The sequence below is a fragment of the Epinephelus moara genome, chromosome 11, assembly GCF_006386435.1.
Source record: "Epinephelus moara isolate mb chromosome 11, YSFRI_EMoa_1.0, whole genome shotgun sequence".
NCBI classification, from domain to species: domain Eukaryota; kingdom Metazoa; phylum Chordata; class Actinopteri; order Perciformes; family Serranidae; genus Epinephelus; species Epinephelus moara.
This window is the reverse complement of record NC_065516.1, coordinates 16,751,816-16,773,127: the sequence shown is the minus strand read 5'-3', so window position 1 is coordinate 16,773,127 and position 21,312 is coordinate 16,751,816. Positions and strand designations below refer to the sequence as shown.

General features: G+C 39.6%; 4 protein-coding genes and 1 non-coding gene across 6 annotated transcripts; 2 read left to right on the top strand and 3 right to left on the bottom strand.

Annotated features, from left to right (window-relative positions):
* Positions 1–287: 287 nt before the first annotated feature.
* LOC126397830 (GTPase IMAP family member 9) lies at positions 288–6,101 on the bottom strand. Of its 2 annotated transcripts, XM_050056817.1 has the most exons (3): positions 5,962–6,101; positions 3,825–4,595; positions 288–3,604 (listed from the first exon to the last, which is right to left on the bottom strand). In XM_050056817.1, exons 1-3 carry the CDS (start codon positions 5,990–5,992, stop codon positions 3,600–3,602), a joined length of 807 nt encoding a protein of 268 aa, XP_049912774.1. In that variant the 5' UTR covers positions 5,993–6,101; the 3' UTR covers positions 288–3,599. The 2 variants fall into 2 exon arrangements, with proteins under 2 accessions (XP_049912774.1, XP_049912773.1); XM_050056816.1 differs by lacking the exon at positions 288–3,604 and having other exon boundaries at positions 3,817–4,595.
* A 1,072-nt stretch (positions 6,102–7,173) lies between these two features.
* chmp4c (charged multivesicular body protein 4C) lies at positions 7,174–9,962 on the bottom strand. Its single transcript, XM_050057203.1, has 5 exons — positions 9,562–9,962; positions 8,784–8,961; positions 8,179–8,287; positions 7,911–8,037; positions 7,174–7,683 (listed from the first exon to the last, which is right to left on the bottom strand). The coding sequence occupies exons 1-5, from the start codon at positions 9,758–9,760 to the stop codon at positions 7,622–7,624; spliced, it is 675 nt and encodes a 224-aa protein (XP_049913160.1). The 5' UTR covers positions 9,761–9,962; the 3' UTR covers positions 7,174–7,621.
* Positions 9,963–10,158: 196 nt separating this feature from the next.
* On the top strand, positions 10,159–13,925 carry zfand1 (zinc finger, AN1-type domain 1). Its single transcript, XM_050057202.1, has 8 exons — positions 10,159–10,286; positions 10,840–10,882; positions 11,889–11,928; positions 12,067–12,194; positions 12,399–12,490; positions 12,678–12,796; positions 12,940–13,095; positions 13,671–13,925. Exons 1-8 carry the CDS (start codon positions 10,232–10,234, stop codon positions 13,845–13,847), a joined length of 810 nt encoding a protein of 269 aa, XP_049913159.1. The 5' UTR covers positions 10,159–10,231; the 3' UTR covers positions 13,848–13,925.
* Positions 13,926–14,078: 153 nt separating this feature from the next.
* Positions 14,079–14,151, bottom strand: trnar-ccg (transfer RNA arginine (anticodon CCG)). Its single transcript has one exon. It is a non-coding gene; the product is annotated as a tRNA-Arg (tRNA).
* Positions 14,152–14,887: 736 nt separating this feature from the next.
* Positions 14,888–20,918, top strand: maf1b (MAF1 homolog, negative regulator of RNA polymerase III b). The gene is made up of 8 exons (XM_050056677.1): positions 14,888–15,439; positions 15,821–15,909; positions 18,327–18,458; positions 18,606–18,768; positions 18,902–19,023; positions 19,154–19,273; positions 19,418–19,510; positions 19,701–20,918. Exons 2-8 carry the CDS (start codon positions 15,827–15,829, stop codon positions 19,723–19,725), a joined length of 738 nt encoding a protein of 245 aa, XP_049912634.1. The 5' UTR covers positions 14,888–15,439; positions 15,821–15,826; the 3' UTR covers positions 19,726–20,918.
* The last annotated feature ends 394 nt before the right edge of the window (positions 20,919–21,312 follow it).

The window sequence follows — 21,312 nt, the reverse complement described above, 5'->3', positions numbered from 1 at the left end:
CTACTACTAACCAAGAAAACAATGTCATCATTGTCATGATTATTCCCTTGTTATATTTATCTTTAAATAAAAATCTAAAATTCCATGCCCTCAATGTAAAGTTTTCTTCATGGTATCAAATATAGTATCAAATACTGATATTTGTCAGCGTGGTATTGACGTTAGAAATTCCACTATCTTGACAACACTCATTTTAAAATCACCTCAAACACGTAATATGACAAATAAAAGACACATTTTAGTGATACGTCTTCACCTGTCAATCATTCAAGGAACAGGCCCCAGAGTTAAATCAAAATATATATTTATTTGAACCTAACAACACAGTGCATTTCTAACATTGCATTTCCAACTTCACTACAAATAGTGTCTGCCAATAAGACACGTTGAAGGCCTGCAGAGGACACAGTGCAAAAGCCCAGACAGATGACTCTGCTTCGTTCATACATTTTTAAGAGTGACTCCATTCACCTCTCAGAGTAACTCAATCACCAAACACTGCTACAAAGGTGGGTCACTGTAGGCTGCATGCCCAACAGCAGGTTTTGTACTCATCTGCTTTATCCTGACCTTATTTTGTGACTCTTATTCAATCAGTGTGTTCAAGACTCTTCCCTTTTTATATACACATTTCTTATCAAATTTTTCTGACTGGTGCATTAATTGTTCCATGTTGCTTTGTAAACTCATACTGGAGTGCTGCAAGACCTCTAATCATTTAACCAAATACAATAAGACCCACATTTGTAGCAGTGTGAAAGAGCAACTTCAGTGTTTTTGAACCTCAACCCTATTTTCCCATGTTTTTTGTGTCTACATTATTAATGGGAACAACAATCTTTAAAACTCGTCCAGTACTGAGTGAGAACGCTGCAGCTGGCAGCCAGGAAACAGGCTGCAATGTAACCACTCAGAGCATTTGGACATCATCAATTGACGTCCACTAAAAGTGCTTTTTGCCAGGGACAGGCCCAGACTGTTGATTCAAGGGTCTGTCAACGTTATGGAAATGATCCCTACAGAGATAGACTTTCATTTTAAAGAGTAAGATCCTTTTTGTTTATCCAGAAACAGCTTCAAACTCAACATCACCAAACCCACCAGACTCCACTTCAATAAACAGTCATTTTAGTGTGTATAGCACCAGAATATTTTCACATCTAGGGGGTGAATTAAGAGTTTATTTCAACCAAACCAGAGTTGGTGATAGCTGAAATGGTTGGTTGCGACGGTCTCGCTCAGTACTCAATACCATTAGTCAGTTAAGGCCTCTACACATGATCAGCTGTAAAACCGCTTTGCGCTGGCTGTCCCATTGTTTGTCTATGGAGAGGGCGGCAACGCCTGACAAAGTGGCACCGCTACCCTTGGCGTCGCGCACCGCTCGGATTTCCCGCCCGAGTGCTGCGCTCAGAGTTGAAATTATTTGAAGTTTGACCGAGTTTACCTCTGACCTCTGCGCCGCATCTGGCAGTGAGCGAAGTGCATTGTTCTTATCATGTGAAGGCCGCTTTAGTCACAAAAACATGGGACAGCAACACCCAGGATGAAAAATACCTAACATAACCTTCAAAGTACTTTTTCATGACCCTTTTCTTTTGTCAAAACCCCAAATAAAATGTTAAAATGTCAGTAATGCTGAGTCCTTAAGGCACTAATCTACAGCAGACCTGTTTCCTTTCTCATATTTCAGAACTAAGTGTTAACAAACACGTCTGTATTTGACCTCACTGGGTGATATAACCATAGTGGATATCTTAGTATACAGCATTGGGTTTGCTTTCTACTCTCGAACCAACACATTCATGCAAAAGACTGTCAGCTTCTTTACAGAAACAGTATCTACAGCGTTCCTATAATTAAAGGCTTTGAGTCAGTCGTATTAAATCCTGGATTGCAACTCAGACGCTCTAGCATTGTTACTAGAACCTGATTTATACCTGCATTTCACCAGGGTAACTGAAACTTAATTAGCAGTGTTCCCATGTGAAACAGACAGCTACATTGGTAACCATGTGTACACATGAACTGATCTGCAGCAGAGAGATGTGTTCAAGGCAAGGATCCACTGCTGGGTCCACCTATTTATGCTTTGTACATCTAGGTCAGTCCTATAATGGCGCCATAAACACAGACACACAAAAGGTGAGACAGGAGTGATTCAACTGGGGCAACTACAGCATGTAACCTTTGTTACTGTGTGTTTCCTTTGACTGGGACACTCAGATGGTGACACAACACTGCCTAATTCATCTAATGGTTAGTACAGTGAGCGCTCAAAGGCCTATAGAAAACAGTCACACATGTCCTCAGAAGAGTTGAGGGTCTGTCCAGAGCAGCTGACTCTATCCAATAATAGTACACCGTGACAAACAAAGAGTTGGAGAGTACCTGTTTGTATAGCCTGCTCTAAGGCAAAGATTACACCAGTTTTCACCAAGATTCTTGTTTTTCTACAAACAAAAACCTTTAAGGTGACCTTTTGAAAGTCATGTTTACATTCAGAGCTTTACACCAAACACATATCTGTCTCCTTACAAAGTAACTTGACACCAGGCTGAATACCAGTGTTCTACTGTCTTTTATGGTTGTAAGTTTCAAGACATCTGCCCTCTCGATTGATTGATTGATAAATCATTTAGTCTAAAAAAAAGGTCAGAAGAAATTAATTTAAAATGTATCAGAGTATCCTGAATCCAAATAGGTCATCTTAAAATGCTTGTTTTGTCCTGGCAACACTCATAAACCCAAATATATTTATTTTCAGACTTTCAACAAAGAAAAGTAGATACTGAACAAGTTAATATTTACTATTTTTGATTGTTATAAATGATTTAAACTATTAACTGATTATATGGTAATAATCGATTCATTGACTCATCGTTGCAGCTTTCAAGGTAATGCATCCTTGCTTTAAACAAATCCCTCTGCCACAAAATGATATATACGTAAAAGATGCATTTAAGGAAAACATAATCACTGCTTTAAGGCGACACACAAAATCAATAACTGCCCCAGTGCTTTATAACTGTGCACTGTGAGTGTTATAAACATTGCAGCATGAGGAAAGAATTTACAGTTTGGTCACAACAAATGGGAATCGTTAAAAAAAGCAATTCCCTCAACAGTCACTGACATAATATTATAATAACAATTTAGTAGTGCAGTTCTTCTAGCTAAGGAGTGTACACTTTGGATTGAACATGTAACAGCTTGTGCCTCGTTGTTTTAGATTAAATTAAATCCCTCCCATCACACAACCCCCAAGACACTATCACAAACCATAGACCATCTTCCGAATTAAAGAAAAAATATATTGTTTCATGTTCAAATAGTGGAGTATAAATCTTTGAGCAGTATGAAAAACGGGCGTTTAGGCTTGAGGCAAAGGCCTTCGATAAAAATCGGGAACAAATACAACCAAAACACACAGTAACATATCTGATCAAAACAATAAATAACTCAAACAGGTTTGTACATTTGGTGAAATTTCAGTCACCCTTTTCTTTCCTGTCAAATAAGATGCTTAGCTGTCAGGACAGTGAGGCAGATGTTCCGTTAGTTGTGGTTTTTGGGATCCATCAGCCACGAGTGTCTCGTTAATCTAGAATCAAACACAGAGCATTATTAATAGGGCTCCATTTTACATGAATACAGTCTTAATTCACATGCATTTAGCTAAAAGACTGTGATATCACTATTACTGTGCTGTCTGAGAGGTTCATGGTCTTCAGTTGTAACTTTCAATTTAACAGAAAGAAACTCACAACAACCTGAGACCTTAGTATGACTTTCTTGTAAGCGAAGATAAGTGCATCACTCACTGGAAAGCTGCTCCACTTCCATGGTTTTGGACAAACTCATCCCAGAGTTCCGTTTGGGTATTGCCCCCAACTCCTGCCCCTGTCTGGCTGGATTCTGGTTCTCATCCAGAGGTTTCTTCTCCTTCTCCACCTCCTCTGGGTTGTAGTGGCCCCCTTCCTCTGCCACCATCTTCTCCACTCTCTCCATCAAGAACCCCACCTGGGGATGCTCCCCGAATATGCAGTTGTTAATGACAAAGTACCTTCGCTTACACTTTTCCAGCACCCGCTGCAGCTCCTTGCCTTCCCTGCGAATGTACCTCTCGATGGAAATGGTCCTCAACACATCTGCCCAGGTGAAAACCACAATTGTGTGCTCCCACACATGCTCGCCAAACAGGTTCACATGCTCCTCAAGGCGAGCACGGTCCACCTCTGTGAACATGCCCACAGGGATGACAAGCAGGAAGGCGTGTGGACCTGGAGGGCAAAGAGAAGCTCCCCTCACTAACTCCTGTTTATAGGAGGGTGGAGTATCCTGAACGGAATACCAGCCTGGAGTGTCCACCACAGTCACTTGCCGCCCCTGCACCTCTGTCTGTCTCTTCACACAGAACTCGGCTGCTCGCTCCAAACGAAACTCCTCTTTGCCTATGATGGTGTTTGCAGTCAGACTCTTTCCTGGCCATCTCCAGCCCAGCACCACCAGACGAACTTCAGGCAGGCGGATTGCTGCCTTGGCTGCAGCTGCTGCCTTTTTGGCCTCCTCTTCTGCTCCAGGGCCATCTCCAGCTGTGGTCAATCAATGTATATATTTCAGTATTAGAGCTGCGACTACCGATTATTTTCACTGTTGACTAATCTGTCGATTATTTCTTCGATTAGTTGACTAACCATTTTATCGAAAAATGTGTTAAAATGTTGAAAAATGTCGGTCTGTCTCTCCCAAACCCCAAAATGATGTCATCTAATGTCTTGTTTCGCACTCACGCCAAAGAGTTTTAGTTCACCATCATGGGAGAGTGTGTAAAGCTGCCAATATTTGAACGTAAGAAGCTGCAATAAGAGTATTTTGGGGTACTTTTATAGTACTTTTCTATGAAAAATGACTCAAACTGATTAGTCGACTACTAAAATAGTCACCAATTATTTTAATAGTCGATTAGTCATCGATTAGTCGACTAATCGTTGCAGCCCTACTATAGAGTCTGAACAAGAGTTTATACACTAATTATTATCATTTTCAGTATCAAATAACCTGCTGGATATTTTCTCACATCATTGTTTGGTTTTTAACACGTCAAAAATGAATGAAAAATTCACAAAACAATTTCCCAAACCCCAAATTAACATTTTCAAATAGCTTGTTATGTCCAATAGACAGTCCTAAACCCAAAGATACTCTATTTACTATCATAGATCACTCAGAATTCCCATTAGAGAAGCTCATTTGTGTTGTTGCTTTAATAATGGCTTAATCTATGAACTGATCATCATAAATTATAGCCATGACTTTTCTATCATAAACTAACTAATTAATTAAGTGACGTTAATAATTAGTTTGCCTTAATGTAATGTTTACTGTAGTTTCAACCCTTTTTTGGCTAATAATATAGTTTAATCATCCTCACTACCAGAAAAATAAAACAGATGTTTAAACATGTAAGGATGGGTGTTCTTGTTGTCTTATATATTGTAAATGTGTATTAAATCTATTTATTATGATAATACTCTTCTGAAAACCCAGTTTATTTATTTAGGTACTTCGGATGTCATTCTGCCTTATCCACTTTTCTTAAATACAAACTTTTATCCGTCTCGTGGGCGGGCAGTGCTACTGATGTGACGTCAACATTAATATGCAAAAGTAACGAGCTTATCTCTCATCAATTAATCCTAACATCTTTGTTTATTTGTTTGAAAATGTAGGAATAATACGGAGTTAATAACAGTGTAATAATAACACAAACGTTCATTGAATGTTTCTAACTTTCTCTCTCGTGACATGTAACGTGTCACATCCCGGTTTAAGGGTTAATGTTTAGCATGCAAACAGTTTGCTAACTTTGGCTAGTTTTAATAGCCAGGGAAACTCCCCATATTTGTACGACGACACGTAAATTAACTTCGGTTGTAGATAATAAAGTTAAAGACTTACCTGTCGTCCGAAGTGGTTTACTTGCTTCCATGCTGTTTTACTCCTTATTGTGGTTTTATTCAGATGTTGTTTGTCTTTGGGCGGCTACTGCTCGCTGGACAAGGACTTCCTCCTACCTGCTTACTGTGAAGCAACGACAGAGGCGGTAAGCTAACCGGAATATACATGCGTCGCTTCCGGTCTGATCTTTTAAAATAAAAGCCTGATAAGAAAGCCGGATGTCAAATAACGATACAAAAGCTTCACTCCAATATGTAAGTATAGCTTAATATTGTTGTTTTTCCCTCATTTGGTTGAACAAATATGTCCACACAGATGTTACATTATCTAAACGGTTCACACACAGGCCCTCACTCATTAACGTTACACAATGACCAACAGAATTCAAAATACAGCTACCAGTATAAGCCAGTTCAAACTTCATTTGTTTAATATGCCTGTGCCATTTGTTGATACTTTACATAATTATGGTATGTGCCAAAAAGGCAGACAAGCATATCACAGGGAGTGGTATTCTTTTCTCATAAGATAACTGTACTCCAGGTAACATACAGAGGCACTTTGCACCAGCACATACTTTTTTGAGATGCCCTTTTTAAATAGGGTACTGTTAAAAAAAAGACACAAAGAAAGTTTTTATTTGTTCTATTACATTCTTTTATTGTGTATTTTTATGTGCCACTGGCCTCTTTGATTTAAACACAGATGTGACATCTTTTATAGATGGGTAACAACTGATTGCTGACTGAAAAACTGTGCAAAAGAGTTTCACACAGGTGCATTAGAGATTCAAAACTATTAGTTATTTCTGTGAGCTGTGAATAGAGGTTTTCCTTTTCTTTACACAGTTAGTCTACTGGAGTTTTGGGTCTTTCTATAAGGACTGTGTTAAGTGTTTTCAAAAAGGGTGTGAAAAATGTGTGAAACCAATGAAAAAATGTTCAGACATTTGTAAGAGAAGACCTCTGCTGTGCTGTGTTCAGTGATGATGAAAATCAAACGGTTCCCAGTTTCATAAAGCATGTCTTAGCAATCGAGTGAAACTGTAAGTTCATTGAAATTTCTTCAAAAAATACAGTATTCACCACTTGTAAATAATATGTAACCATAAAAAGTCCAACATGTGCAGGTATCATTTGTAATCCAAATGAATCTGATAACTTTCAGTGGTGGAATACTGCAAGCTGATGTAAATACAGGAATTAGACAAAATGTAGGCGACTGTTTTATTGTTGAATGTTGATAAAACAATATTTACAACATCATGCATAATCACACTTTATTTACAGCAAATATAGATAATCATTCTGCTCTATGGGTTAAAAACATCACATTCATATCCTATTACGTCTTCAATAGGCCTATGAAAGTAGTGCATTCTGTACAGGCTGAATAAGAATGATCAGTGTTGTGAAAGGAAAACAGAAAACGAGAAAAGAAACATGGGCACATAAATCTTGATTCCTTCACTTTAATTTTCTAATTTCTCGATAAATATAAAGTAAATGTAAAGTGGCAAGCAAGCCGATAAGTAAAAAGCTAAATTAAAAAAATAATGCAATGCTCTTCATTTTCCCTAAAAACCTTCAAAATTAATATAAAAGCTACAAAAGAGAGAGAGTGAGATCTGGCTAAGTCCATTAAGGCTGCCTTATTGCACTTAAGTTCCCCATGAAGCCAGCATACGCATGTCGTCATCGTCTTCAACCCTTTTCTTGGTTGCTGTGAAAACAAGAAAAAAGTTAACAACAAATGCCATCAAATTATTATCAAACATGTATCATGGTCAAAGGCTGCAAGGATCAATTTTGTTATTGATAACAATAATTGTTTGTGTCTGCCTGAGCACCTTTGCTGCATGTCGTACCCTGTCACTTTCTCCTATCGTTTCCTGTCACTTCCCCGGTGTCACTATCAAATAAAATTATCCAATAATGTGTTGCACTTACTTGCGCGATGACTGGGCCGTGCTGAAGGCAGTTTGGAACTGGGCACGCTGGGTAGGTCGTCCACACTCTTCATGCTTTCCTCAAGGTCCTCCTGTTCAAGCTCTTCCAGCTCTGCCAGCAGCTCGTCCTAAGAAAACACAAAAAGTACGGCGATGCATTCTTGTAAAGCAGGAAATAGTTTAGCAGGTGCAACAAAGAAAGCCCGAAGAAAGAAGACAGTGAATGCTGTAAAAGCGGATTTTGATAGAGGAACTAAAAAGGTATCAACCTCGTCATATGCCTCGCCAAAAGGTCCGGAGATGGCCTCACTGATCTCTCGGGCCACATCCTGCTGCTCTGTGATATCCTGCATCAGATCGTCTATTTTGTTAATGTCCCTGAAAATGAAGCAAGAGAGAGATTTAAGATTAAACATCACTGTAAACTCAAATCGAAACTTCATCCTTGCCTGAAGGAATTTCTTTAAAACAGCCCCCTAAATTGTATGTTTTTATATTTTTATGCAAATACAAAAATGATGGCCAACAATAAATTGTAAGGCTGCCACTAATGATTATTTCACCGAAAATTGGGATAATGATTATTTCCCCCTTTAATTTATGAATGATTTTGTCTTTTGGTATTAATACTGATAGAAATCCCAAAAGACAACAACCAAATTTGAACATTTTGATCTAATTTTGATGATTTACGTTATAGCTTTATGTATATAAATTATTATAATCATTCAAAACAGTAATACAAAATGAACTGTGTCACAATCATGCCAGGGCATAGGGCTTGATGGTGCACTTTCCCAGTAAGAGGATGCAGTTTTAACAAAATCCTGATCCATTTTTCTTTGTTTGTTTGTTTATGAGGCCATGTTCTCACATGTTGTCGTGGACCTTCTTCATGGCCTTGGCAGCGTAGCCCATGTTCTTCAGGACCTCTGTGTTGGTGTGCGAGTTCTCCAAAGCTTCCCTCTGGAACTCGATGGTGGAGAGTGTGCCATCGATCTGCGTGAGCTGCTGCTCCAAGCGCTTCTTCCTCTTCAAGGCCTGCAGGGCAGCTGATATAAAAAACAGATTGTAGAAGTGTGTGACTTTTTGTAAATCTCACACCTTTCTCCTGGTACCTGCTCTTTGGTTGAGAACTTATAGTGCTGGGCGTTCACAAACAAAAGAGATAAGGTTCCTCCCTTTGCAAGGCCATGTTTATTTTTAGTCTAAGGTGATTCAGCCAGCAATGCAGCACCTCAAGGTTTCACATGAGAAACACACTGAAAACTAAAGCAGCAACACTAAAGATGAACTTATAGGTTTAATAAAATGCTATTATTTTTGTTTTTATGTTTGTTTGTAGCGTCACTGGTTATAAAACTGTTATACTTGCTGATACAATCAAAAACAAACTTGCTCACAGGAGGATAGTTAAAAAAACAAAGCACTGTAGGCCAAATACCTTATGGGGAAGTATGTGTAGCTGTGAGGTTAAGGGCCTTATTGTACCTTAAAGTATGTTAACATATTTAATACTTGTAAAGAGTTGGAATGTGATATATCCTAGTGAAAAGTTTAGAAAACAATTTTAAGCCCTGGAGCACATAATAAAAGTCTGTCAAAGGCAAACTCGTGCACAGATTATTTTCAGGCTAGAAAACAATTCATACCTCGCTTGTTTTTCGTGCCATGTTTCTTGGCTATCGCAAGTTCTTGCTCTATCCTTTTCTCCAGGTAGTCCTGTTTCTTCGTCAACATTTCCTCTGTTTCCCGGAGTTTGTGGATGGCCTCTTGGGGTGAGGGTCCTCCCTTCGACCGGTGGTGTTTGGAGCTCGAGCTCCCCTTGAATAATTTTGCGAAACCGCTCATTTTTTGGCACCTTTTGGTGTAAACTGCGTATGTAGCCTATCTTAAGTGTACACGGGCTCTACCTGGATACCTCACGGAGTTTCTGGAGGCGGGTGTGTTAACGAGCAGATTTTCCAGCTCGACGGCTTTGTGCTTTTTCAGTTCAAAGTGAACCAGCCAGTGAACGTACCTGTCACCACACCTTTCACCGCCATCACCTGCGTGACGTAATGACACCTGACGCCCTTCCTCCTCTTTTCTCTTGGTTGAAGTCGGCTAATAAACTAATAAACCTATTTTTGTTTCGTGAAAGGCGTCCAAATATATATAATTACAGCGTCATTAAAAAAATCAATCATGTCACACAAATAAAAAGATAAATAAAAATGAATATATCGCAGTAAAACATAAAAAGAAAAAAAAACCTCGGTCACGTGGTTTCACTGCCGGGGTCAAAGTTCGTGTTGACATCCGCTCACTAGCTGCTATCTAATGGCTGAGTTAGACATTGGAAAGCATTGTCAGATCGATTCCTGTAATCAGAAAGGTCAGTTTATGTTGTGTCGTAACTAGAAAGAGCAAAGATACTAACGTGGGATATTATTCTCCTGTGTGTGTTAATATGAAACACACCGCGCGGCTCTTTAGCTTGGTTAGCCAGTGAGCTAGCTAGCTAACTAGCTTTAGCATTACATGACTGTACAGCTTCTCAGTAGCTAGCTGTTAGCTCAACTGTTGGCTAGCAGGCTAACCGCTAACTGAAAGGTTTAAATCAGTGTCGGACACAGTGTTTAATTATCACATAAAATAAATACTTTGTATGTACTACAGTGTATTGATAAAGTGTGTTTTGCTCTTATGTATCAGTAGTTAGTGAAAGTTTCTGCCCAGATTCAAATGAGTCAGCATCACTGTCTATCAGCTGCAGTGTTTGACTTTGGCACCTAAATCTATATCTCAGACGTCAACCATTTATGTTGTTTCCAATACACAGATTTTGACAGAGCTGGCAACGATGTGTCTTGTGTTATACAGCTTGTTGTTGTTGTTGAATTCAGCTCACAAACTAACTGAGTTTGTTCTCCACATTCTTCTTTTAGATTTCCTTCCTTTTGTTTGTGATCTCTGTAGCGGTGTTTTCTGGTAAGAATTCATCATCTTCAGATGGAAAGAAATGTGCAGAGTTAGAGAAAGTATTCAGATCACGTGCTCTAAATAACAAAATCGTTATACCATATCATTATACAAATAAATAATTATTAAATTAAGTAAGAATACTTAACTTAAAGAAAGACAAAATGACTCTCTTAACATAGAGCACAACTTTTATAGTAACTGAATGTTGCTGGACAGTTTAAGTCCAGCCTGGTCCCTGTTGGTGCAAGTGTGGACTTATAGTGGGAGATGTGCCCTTGAGCAAGGCGCTGAACCCCTAACTGCTTGGAGTGCGATTTATGTGACAGCCCTATCACTTTGCATATCCTTGAAAAATAAGAATTTCCCCATGAGGGATTAATAGAGACAATCTCTTTATCTACATCCTCTTTTCCAACTTATTCCCTAACTTATAGAGAACACATTCTCCACACTTACAAAAAGAAAATATATGTATATGTACCAAATCAAACAACCAAAAAAATGCAACAAACAGACAGATAAACAAAAATCAGAACCGACAAATCAAAACAGAACAAAAAAAGAATAGAATAAAAAGTAAAGGTTCACAGCATCACAGTTCTCAGAGGTAATCAGGTATGTTGCAGATATTGTGGCATATTGAGCACATAAACCTACACGGAGATGTGTCTAGAGACCTCAGTCCATGCTAGTCCATATATAAGCCATTCTAACTAAAATGTTTCTTAACATTATCTGTGGAAAAAAAGAATCATGTTTGTGGATATATTGTCATCAGTTTCTTTTTAGAAAATATATTGGTATTTGTATAAACATCAAAAGTCCTGTATCAGTCAGGCTTTAGTAATTACAGGTAACAGGTAAAAGCAGTGGCACAAAAGGTACAATATTTTAGTAAAAGTATGAAGTTGCATAGTATAGAAATAGTCATGTACCCTATGTCGTAAGTGATACTTTTCATGTCAGACCATTCCTCGTTTAATTTTTGATGTTTTATTTTTGTCTCTTCCAGCCTTGAGCACAGAAGCAGAGAGGCCCATTCATGTTCAGTGGTACGCTGTGTCCTAATGTCCCTCTTTGATTAGATGTACTGTTGTATTATTACATTGCTGGAACAATTTTCCCTCTGTTGCATAGTTACTTCGATACTGGCTGGAATGCTTTTATATTTTCTTTGACTTTTTTTTCAGGAGCCAGTGAAAAGGGAGTCTCAGGCTGCGGGTGGCAGTACAAGTTATCCATGCTCATTTCAAGACTGCAGGGGAAAAGAGGTGTTGCCAGTAGTATGTCCACACTGTGAAAAACATTTCTGTTTGGCGTAAGTTTACAGTTTCCTCTCTTTTTCTTTAATTTTTTCAAACGTCATAATTTGTTCCTCCAAGCTTATTTATTTCATACAGAAGCAGTCAAATTAAAGGGGTTACTACATTGCTCTCAATATGTATAATATATTACTATTTCATCAGTGAAACCAGTAAACTGAAACTGAAAGATTCGTATTTCTCTTGTTCTTGCCTTATAGTCATCGTCATCAAGATGATCACAAGTGTGAGAAGTTGGAGGTCCAAAAGCCTCGAATGGCAGCCACAAAGGAGCTGGTGGAAAAGATTGTTGGTTAGTTACAGCGTTGCACAGCCACTGTTGCTATCTTGACAGAATTTCTTCTGTGATTCCTTGTTTGTCCACATGGGATCAGTGTTAAACAAACTACTCTCATCTTTGTCATGACTGATGTACACCTGTTTGCATCCCTTAACTTAAATTTTGATTATCTTTGGATTCCTCTCTTGTGATTTCTCAGCGTCAAAGGACGGATCCAAAAGTAAAGGACGCAGAGGAGCAAAGAACAGTGCAACAGCAGCTAAGGTGGCGTTAATGAAACTAAAGCTGCATGCTGCAGGAGACAAGGGGCTGCCACAGGTAAAATCCTATCTGTCTTTATTTTATTTATAAATGAGAGTGTGACATAACTTCCCATATTGGTATTATCTGCAGTGTAACCTCTGTGTGTCATCCTGTGTTTATTATTTTTTTCAACTTCATCTCCTTTTTTGGCTTTCCAGACAGAAAGAACCTATTTCCAGGTGTATCTTCCTAAAGAATCCAAAGACTCCAGCCAACCCATGTTCTTCTGTTCCAAATGGAGTGTGGGAAAAGTGGTGGATTACGCAGCCTCTCTAGCTAGCCTCAAGAACAGCAATAATGTACTGACAGCTAAGGTAACACACAGCAGAAGAGTCACTGATAATCTGGTCTGCTTCCCCTACCATCAGTCTACTCTCTCGATTCTTAAACTACATTGTCTTTACGTATTCATAATTTCCACCTCCTTAAATAAGATAAAACAGAGGTTAAAAATGTCCTCCATAACTGAGTAAATAGGTGAGCTTTGTGTGCACATATGAAATGCAGCTTTTACCCGCAAGACAGAACTCTGTTTACAGGAAGCTGGGTTAACCAGTATGACAGTGGGGCTGTAAACATCAACGCTAAGTATTGTTCCAGTACATAATGTCTGTGTACTCAAGTTTTTTTTTCTTACACTTGCTGATTATAGCAAATACTGTGTGAAGCTTCTCACTGATGCTTCAGTTGTTTTCAAGACAAAATAAAAGAGGTTTTATCTCATAACACAAAGGAATCCCATATTTTACAAATATGAGAGGCTATGTTTTCTATCAAGTGTTATTAATTTGTTAACTTGCATTGAAATATTCCCGGAAAACAAAGCATAGCAGAGTGTATATTTCTTGACTTAGTCTTAAAGGCGTGCCATTCTCGTCTCCATTTGCAGAAGCTGCGGTTATGTCACCCTCAGACAGGTGAAGCTCTCCGGATGGACGACAAGTTGCTCTCGCTGCTGGCTCACCCAGAAACTCCCCTGTACAATGGGGGTAATGTGATCCTGGAGTACCTGGACAATGAGTGCACAGGCCTGGAGGATGTGTCTGACTATATCACACAGACATGACAAATCAATACCACCTACTGCATGGATGATTTCTGTATGCTATTTGTATTTTCCTCAATAAAATATTGTTTTCAAATATTTGAATTTGTAAGTGGTAGATTGCATTATGAAAAAATGGAGTTGCATGGTCCAAAAGTAGTCATGCAGCATCTTTATGAACATATCATGCAAGGTGCTGACTGAGTATTTCTTGCATTTGAATGAAGATGCCACATATTGATTTTGTCATCACGACCCAGGTGGGACTTGAACCCACAATCCCCAGCTCCGGAGGCTGATGCCTTATCCATTAGGCCACTGGGCCGATATCGTACATTTAATTATACTGTTTATTTCATTTACAGCAAGCGGTTGGGCGATCATAGGAGGGGGTGATGACAGTTTCCATTCGGGCTCAATCTGCTATTCCTTTTTATGGAGGTCATTATGCAGTGCTGCATGCTGGAGACTATATTCAGTGTTCAATAAAATCAGTCAACAAATTTGGTGTAATTTAGTGCAGTGCAGGGTGTTGTACATCAAAAGCAAGAAATACAACTGGGCAAAAGTCAGGAAGAAGGCAAAGTGGAAGAAATCTCAAAACCTACACAAATAAATTCCAAAGAACGGGTGTGCAAAGACAATATTGGACCATTGATCTGAAGAAAATAGATCCAGAGCAAGTCAGTGACTATTTAAAATGTGTTTTTTATGAAAAGGAAGACGGAGAATATATACATTTATACGTATTTATGTGTATTTTGATGGTTCTAAGTGACTGTGCTAGATCCAAGACAGATATGAGTTGAATAGTGAACATAAATATCTTAAACGCAAGCAAAACAACTCTGTTTCGTTTTTGTTCCAGCAGCTGCGTTGCGATAAGCAGACAAGACATTTGACACAGATCTGGCCTGGAAATTGACCAAGCAAGATTTAACCAATCACGTTAGTTGTCATTTAAACGAATAGCTCAAACAGCCAATCATGTGAGGGTTTTAGTAAAAGTGGGCGTGTGCGTATCTCAGCGTATATAAGAGAAAAGGGGCTGGGTCTTTACACAGTGGATTCCGTTGTTTTGATGAAAATAGATGTGTCTCTAAGGTAGTCGACGATTTGCAGAAAACTTGACCCGTTTCGGTCAATTATTCCGCTCGGTAGCTCGTTAGTTGCTACTCTTCTGATCAAGTCGCTTAGAAAAAAGCGACTTGATTTAGCTAATACGAGCCTCTTTGTGAAATCAGGTCGAAAGGGATGCCGCTGCAGACAGACTCCGACGGACGCCAACAGTCTTTGGATTTAATCTCATCGCATTTAATCGGGAAGAGCAGCTTTTCTATAAATTTAAAAAGCCTCAGAATAACACATTCTCGACCGAGTGCTTTTGTAAGATGCTTAAGCTCGAGTGCGAATTAATAGCGCGGCTGTGAAGCGAAGACAGGAGCGTCAATAATACAGCGAAGCTAGCCGTTAGCTAACGTTAGCTGGCCATCAACAAAGCGGGGATCGTTAATCTTTTGCGTCACAGAGTAACCAGTTAGGTTAAGAAGACGAGCGTCTGCGGCTTGGTTTTAAAACCTGTTGTTTTCTGCCTGTGCTGAAAATATTGCTCGGTGAGTAAATTGGGTCATTATGTCGATTTACTGAACCAGGAAGACGATTTGTCAACTTCGACTGAACAGAGTGGGGGAGGGGCAGTGGTTTACAGAAAGAGGAAATAGTGTTTTGATCTAAAAAATTGACCTCGCGGGGCGCTGTAGCTCCGCCATGCTAATTATTTATACTGTCAACAATTGTTTTCCTCACACTTCTAGAAATGTGTTTATTTACTGACCTCATTAGATTGGTATGGCTCTGGACATGGTAACCGTTACAAGTAGCTTTAAGTAGTAGGTAGACAGTAAACAGCTAAATACACAGAGTCAAAGTGTTCTAGTGTCTTAATATGACTTTTGACTGACATTGACTTTATGCTGCTTTTTTGTTTTTAACAGACAGCAATGAAACTATTGGAAAGCTCCAGCTTTGAAGCCCTCAGCTCCCGGCTGTGTGTTGAAACAGGAGAGTCTCGCATCCTTGGCAGGTAAGAGTCACAGGCTTTCTATTGCAACATGAGCAACTGAGTGTCTGCTGTCACGTATATACTGTTACACAAGGGCAGACTTAATGAATTGGGTCTTTACAGACTTTTTTTTGGCTCTATTATTTTCCAAAGACAAGCTGCCATCAGCTGTAGTTCTTGTATTTTTGCACAGACCCCCCCCCCCCATTAGTCCTCAGTGGGTACATGCACAGGTCACCTTTCCAGGTGTGTGTGCAGATAGCATTACTGCTTCTATTTCTGTAATGCAGACCTAGCAGCTCACCACGAACATCATAATCATGTTTATACCAAAGTAGGAGCCACTGGAGTCAACTTTGGCTCAAGTTTTCCTTATATAAGAAATTTCCTGGCTGGTATGATGTCAATAAACGAGGAGTGTATGAGAGGTGTGGCTCGTTCAGAGATCACTGACTCTCCTCATAAATGGGGGCAGTAGAACAAACAAGTACCTGCACGTTATGCAACATTGTGATAACAGACTGCCGACCTACCAGGCAGGTTCAGAGCCTATAGTGAAAGTTAATAGCTAACTGAAAGTGCATGTTTTTGCGTTTGCAAAGTGTAAAAACACAACAGTGTGTTTTAGGTTATGTAAGGCCGACAGCAGGTTTGCAGTGACAGTGTAGTTACATAAAGGGCAGTGGGTTGTGGAGCTATGCAGCCCAGACTGAGTGCAGGGTTTTGAGTGTGGGTGGTGAAAGCGAGCCTCTGTAACTGGTTGTGACCTGGAGTGACGCACAACATGGTGTCCTCTCACACCACTCTGTGGCTATTTTGGAGACAGTTGTGAAGAGTGTTATTGGGGCGCATGGACATGCACACATAAACACATGCAATAATACTGCACGATAGCTGAGTGCTGCTGAAGCTGCCAAGGCTGCTGGTGTTTAGGCTGCTTAGTGGATTAGTGAGGCAGCCCATCATAGCAGCAGGACTTGAAAGCTGCAGGCTTTAACTGAAAATGTACCCACCAGGCTTCCAGCAGATTTATTATGTTCTTCTGCAGATGGGCTTTTGATTTTAGCACGTGGATAATGAATTAAACAACACAAAACTGGAATAATATACAGCACCAGAGAAAAAGTGCACAGTGCTTCTCAAAATACTTAAAACTAGAATTAAAACAACACAGCTGGTGCGCTGTGCAAAGGTCATTTGTTTGGTGCTAAAAAGTCACCAAAGTAATGTTATCATAAACAGAACATGAATAGGTAGTCCTGTAATAACTAGATACATTAAAACACAAATGCATATGCAAGCAAGCTGCTGTCTGCATTATGTACTAATGTTAACAGCTTGTTGCAGTTGTAGCATTTTTAAATAACCTCGTAGTGTTGATAATCTTCTCTCAGCTCCGGTGTCTGCTCACAGTGTTTTGTCGGCGGGTCAGCTGTGTTGTGTATGGAAAACCAGGGCAGTTATTTCCACTGTGGTATTCGCTCCCACCCAGGGTCCCTATATTTAGGCTGGCAAGGCCAGTGAGGGTCTCAGTACAAGTCTGTCTTAAGTTGCACAACCTTTGCTCTTGCATAACCCACAGGTGGGAGGAGGCAAAATAAACAACTGCACAGCAGTCTACTCCACTCGCATATCTGTATACAGTGGCGTCTGACCCAGAAACATGAAAGCGCAAGCAGGAAATTTTTATCGCTGACATGTTCTTGTCAGGTGTTTTGTGCAGATATGGCTCTGAGTGGAAAGACCGGGGCTATCTTGTCATACAGAGTTACAGGTTAAAGAGCTCTTGTCTGTGAGAATCCTTTAATAATTTCAATACCATACAATACCTGATTTGATATTTGTAATTTCCCCAAAATAATAAAGCTGCAGAGAGTGCACATATAGCCAAACTTAATGTGATGTAATAAGTGTTAAATCCAGTGTGTTTTAAGTTTTTTAAGTTTTATAAGTTTAAATTTGAAATCTTTAATCTGACTCTTTCTCCTTGACTGCTGTAACACTGGAACTTCTCAATTATGGGATCAATAAAGGTGTATCTTATCTTATCTTATCTTAAAGAGCTGAATTGCACCAGAATAAAGAAACACAGTCTGCCAAACTGCCTGGTTTCTGTAATATTTTATATAATAACCTTTAGTATTTATTTTTACTTGTTCATAGTATCTCTGGATAGAGAGGTAAATTTGGTCAACTGTCAGAAATGGATCAGGCTTTCTGTGTCTAAAGAAATCCATTATAATACCCAGATGTGTCCCTGATATGTTATGTAATTGTGTTTAAGCCTAATGGGCTATTAGAATAATCTTAAGGGATTTGGCAAACATTTTCCCTCATCTGAAATCTCTGCCATTATGTTAACAGCACAATATTCATGTAGCACATGAATATTGGTCGCACAGTATTAAATATTTATCTATGTTGTTTTTGCCCTGCAGAATGGAGAGCTACTCCTGCAAGATGGCAGGGGATGATAAACATATGTTCAAGCAGTTCTGCCAGGAGGGGGAGCCACATGTCCTGGAGGCCCTCTCTCCCCCTCAGTCCACCAGTGCCACCAGCCCTTCACAGTGAGTACTGCAGTCCACAGTGATAGAGCAGAGTGGTTTCTTTTTAGAACACTCATCAATGACTCTGGCAGTATTACACTTCATCAATATTAAGAAAAGATGATTTAGGATTTAAGCATTTCATTTTCCGCTTTGTTTTCTGTGCAGGCTGGGGAAGAGCAGTGAGGACGGGGAGAACCCCCTGAGTGACAAGTGTTGCAGGAAGACTCTTTTCTACCTCATCACCACACTCAATGAGTCTTTTCGGCCGGACTATGACTTCAGCGCCGCACGGGCCCACGAGTTCAGCCGAGAGCCCAGCCTCAACTGGGTTAGTATGCTGCTCTGTAGCCGAATCTACCTTCTAAAGCACAGCAGATAAATTTAATGTCACAGATATGTTCAACATAACATAGAAAAGACAGGCTTTGTTAAATAGTTATGTGACTGTGACCTCTCTGCAGGTGGCTAATGCAGTAAACAGCAGCCTGTATTCAGCTGTGGGAGAGGAGTTCAACTCTCTGGGGCCGGAGCTGTGGAACGCCATCGACCAAGAGATCAACCTGCAAGGCTGTGACATATACAGGTAGGTGTTTCTGTGTGTGTATACAAACATGCATGTGTGTATTATAAAGCAGATCATTTATACTGCAAAATAGTCTTTTTTTGTTGAGTTCAGCGATATTTAAGCTTGATATCTCATATTTTGGTCTTAGCTACAACCCTGATCTGGACTCAGACCCTTTTGGTGAAGAGGGCAGCCTCTGGTCCTTCAACTACTTCTTCTACAACAAGAAACTCAAGAGGATTGTATTCTTCACATGTCGCTCTGTCAGGTCAGCAGCCGACACACGCTCATCAGTGTAGCACCACACATTAGAAAAATGTAATAAATATATGATCCAAAAGATGAGAGACAAAACGAATTTACTAAAAGCTGTGCATACATCTGATCGTGTACAAATCTTTCCGACCTGCAGCGTCCTGAGTGGCTATGGCCGTGACTCTCTTGACAATGAGCTGGACATGGAGCTGGATGACGAGGAGGAGATGGACGGCTTCACTGAGGACAGGTCAGACTATTATCATTTATTATGATTTACAATGTTAAAGGGATTGGATTTGGCTTCTTTAAAAGTGTGAACATAAAGGATGCAGGAGGCATTTCGTTAGTATTGTTGCAGATTTCTTGTGCTAATGAAGTCCTTCTGTGATGGAAGACACATTTAATTAATATGCATTTATATTCTTTTCCTCTCCCAGGTTCCCCAGAGCCTTGTGCGTGTGAGTTTTCCTGACGGACACACCTCGGCCAAGGAATATCTAGGCTTTTCCTCGTCTCCTTCCATTTTTCACATCATGTACCCTCTTTTTGTTTTGGGTTTTTGTGGGGGGGGGGTGTTGCTGCCTCATCCAAAGCCATTTTCATGCTTTAGACTTATGCATGTTTGAAGCCCTCTCCTCTGCTGGCAGTGAACTGTGTACCGTGACATGGTGGACATTTTTAAAAGGCCCCACGGTAAATTCAAAGCTCCTTTTTTCTTCAGTGTGGGTTTGACCCCAAGCTCCAAGCCACAACAGCACACTTATACACACACACATAATTTTGGCTTCTCTATACCTGCCACATTTCCAGAGACCCCTTCACGGATGCTTGAGAAGAAGAAGGTCTTGTGATGGATGAGTGGCCAACAAAGACTGCGAAGGAATTGAGTTTCTTGCAAATGATGTCAAAAAAGAGGAGTTCGGAAAACACCAGCATCAGTGAAAACTGACAGATTAACACGTGTTGATATTCCTACCTGGGAAGGGGCTGGGTCCACGAAAACCCAGTTAAGACTGACTTACTGACCAGCTCGAAACTCATCAGTTGTTCCATTATTTGCTCTTTTTGTGTGTTACTTTTTATGTGTGACAGTGACGTTACTGTGAGGACTTTTTCAGCACTGAGTTTGACATTTAAAAACGCTGCATTTATAACTGAAACTTGTATTATTGAATCTTATAACTGCAAACGCTCGTCTCTACTTTAGGCAGTAGGGCACAGCCAAGGAAAGGATTGGCACCTGGGTTGCGGCTTAGAGAACATATCAGCTTTTAACAAATGTCCCCTTGTTTTGTTTCAGTCCACTTTTATCCAGTTTCATGGTTCATTTTATACGTTGTCTAAATCCGATATTTTTTCACTCTTGCCCTAACCTGGTTTATTCCTGGTTAACTTGTTTCTAAACGTTTGTCTTGCCAGTGTTTTCTTTGCTCATTACCTCAGTGCAGAGGCTTCATTGAAAAGTGAATGTATAGTACCATTTAGAGGAAAGCATTACAGTGAAATGGCTGATATGTTGTACATTATTTTTTAGAAATTGAGAAGCTCCTTTTACTTTCCTTACAAGTGGTTAGGAGTTGTGTCTTTTCTTGACTGCTCTGTGCTTCATTTGGCCGATATATTGCAGATGTGAATAAACTGGTGTTTGAATCACACTGAACTTGGTTCTTGTCTTTAAAAACGATGAACAATCACTAAAATCATCATGTTGGCTTTTTCTTTTTTGGTGGAAAATTGATGGTGGTAAGGGAACACTTTGGCCCAAGCTTAGAAATATTTGTCTGGTATTCCTTTGACTTTGATCTCACCATTTTCACCAAAGATGAACATTCAGGCTCATTGTTCAGGGCATACCTATGATGTTTTATACCTTTTTTCAGGGAAGGCTACAGTGTATTTCAGAGCATAGTAAACTGCAGTTTTACGACATACTAAAATTTCATATTTTCAGGGCATACTATACTATGACTTTTTATGACATACTACACTATGACATTTTTATGACTTTTTTTTTATGGCATACTATCCTTTGATGTTTGGTGTACTATA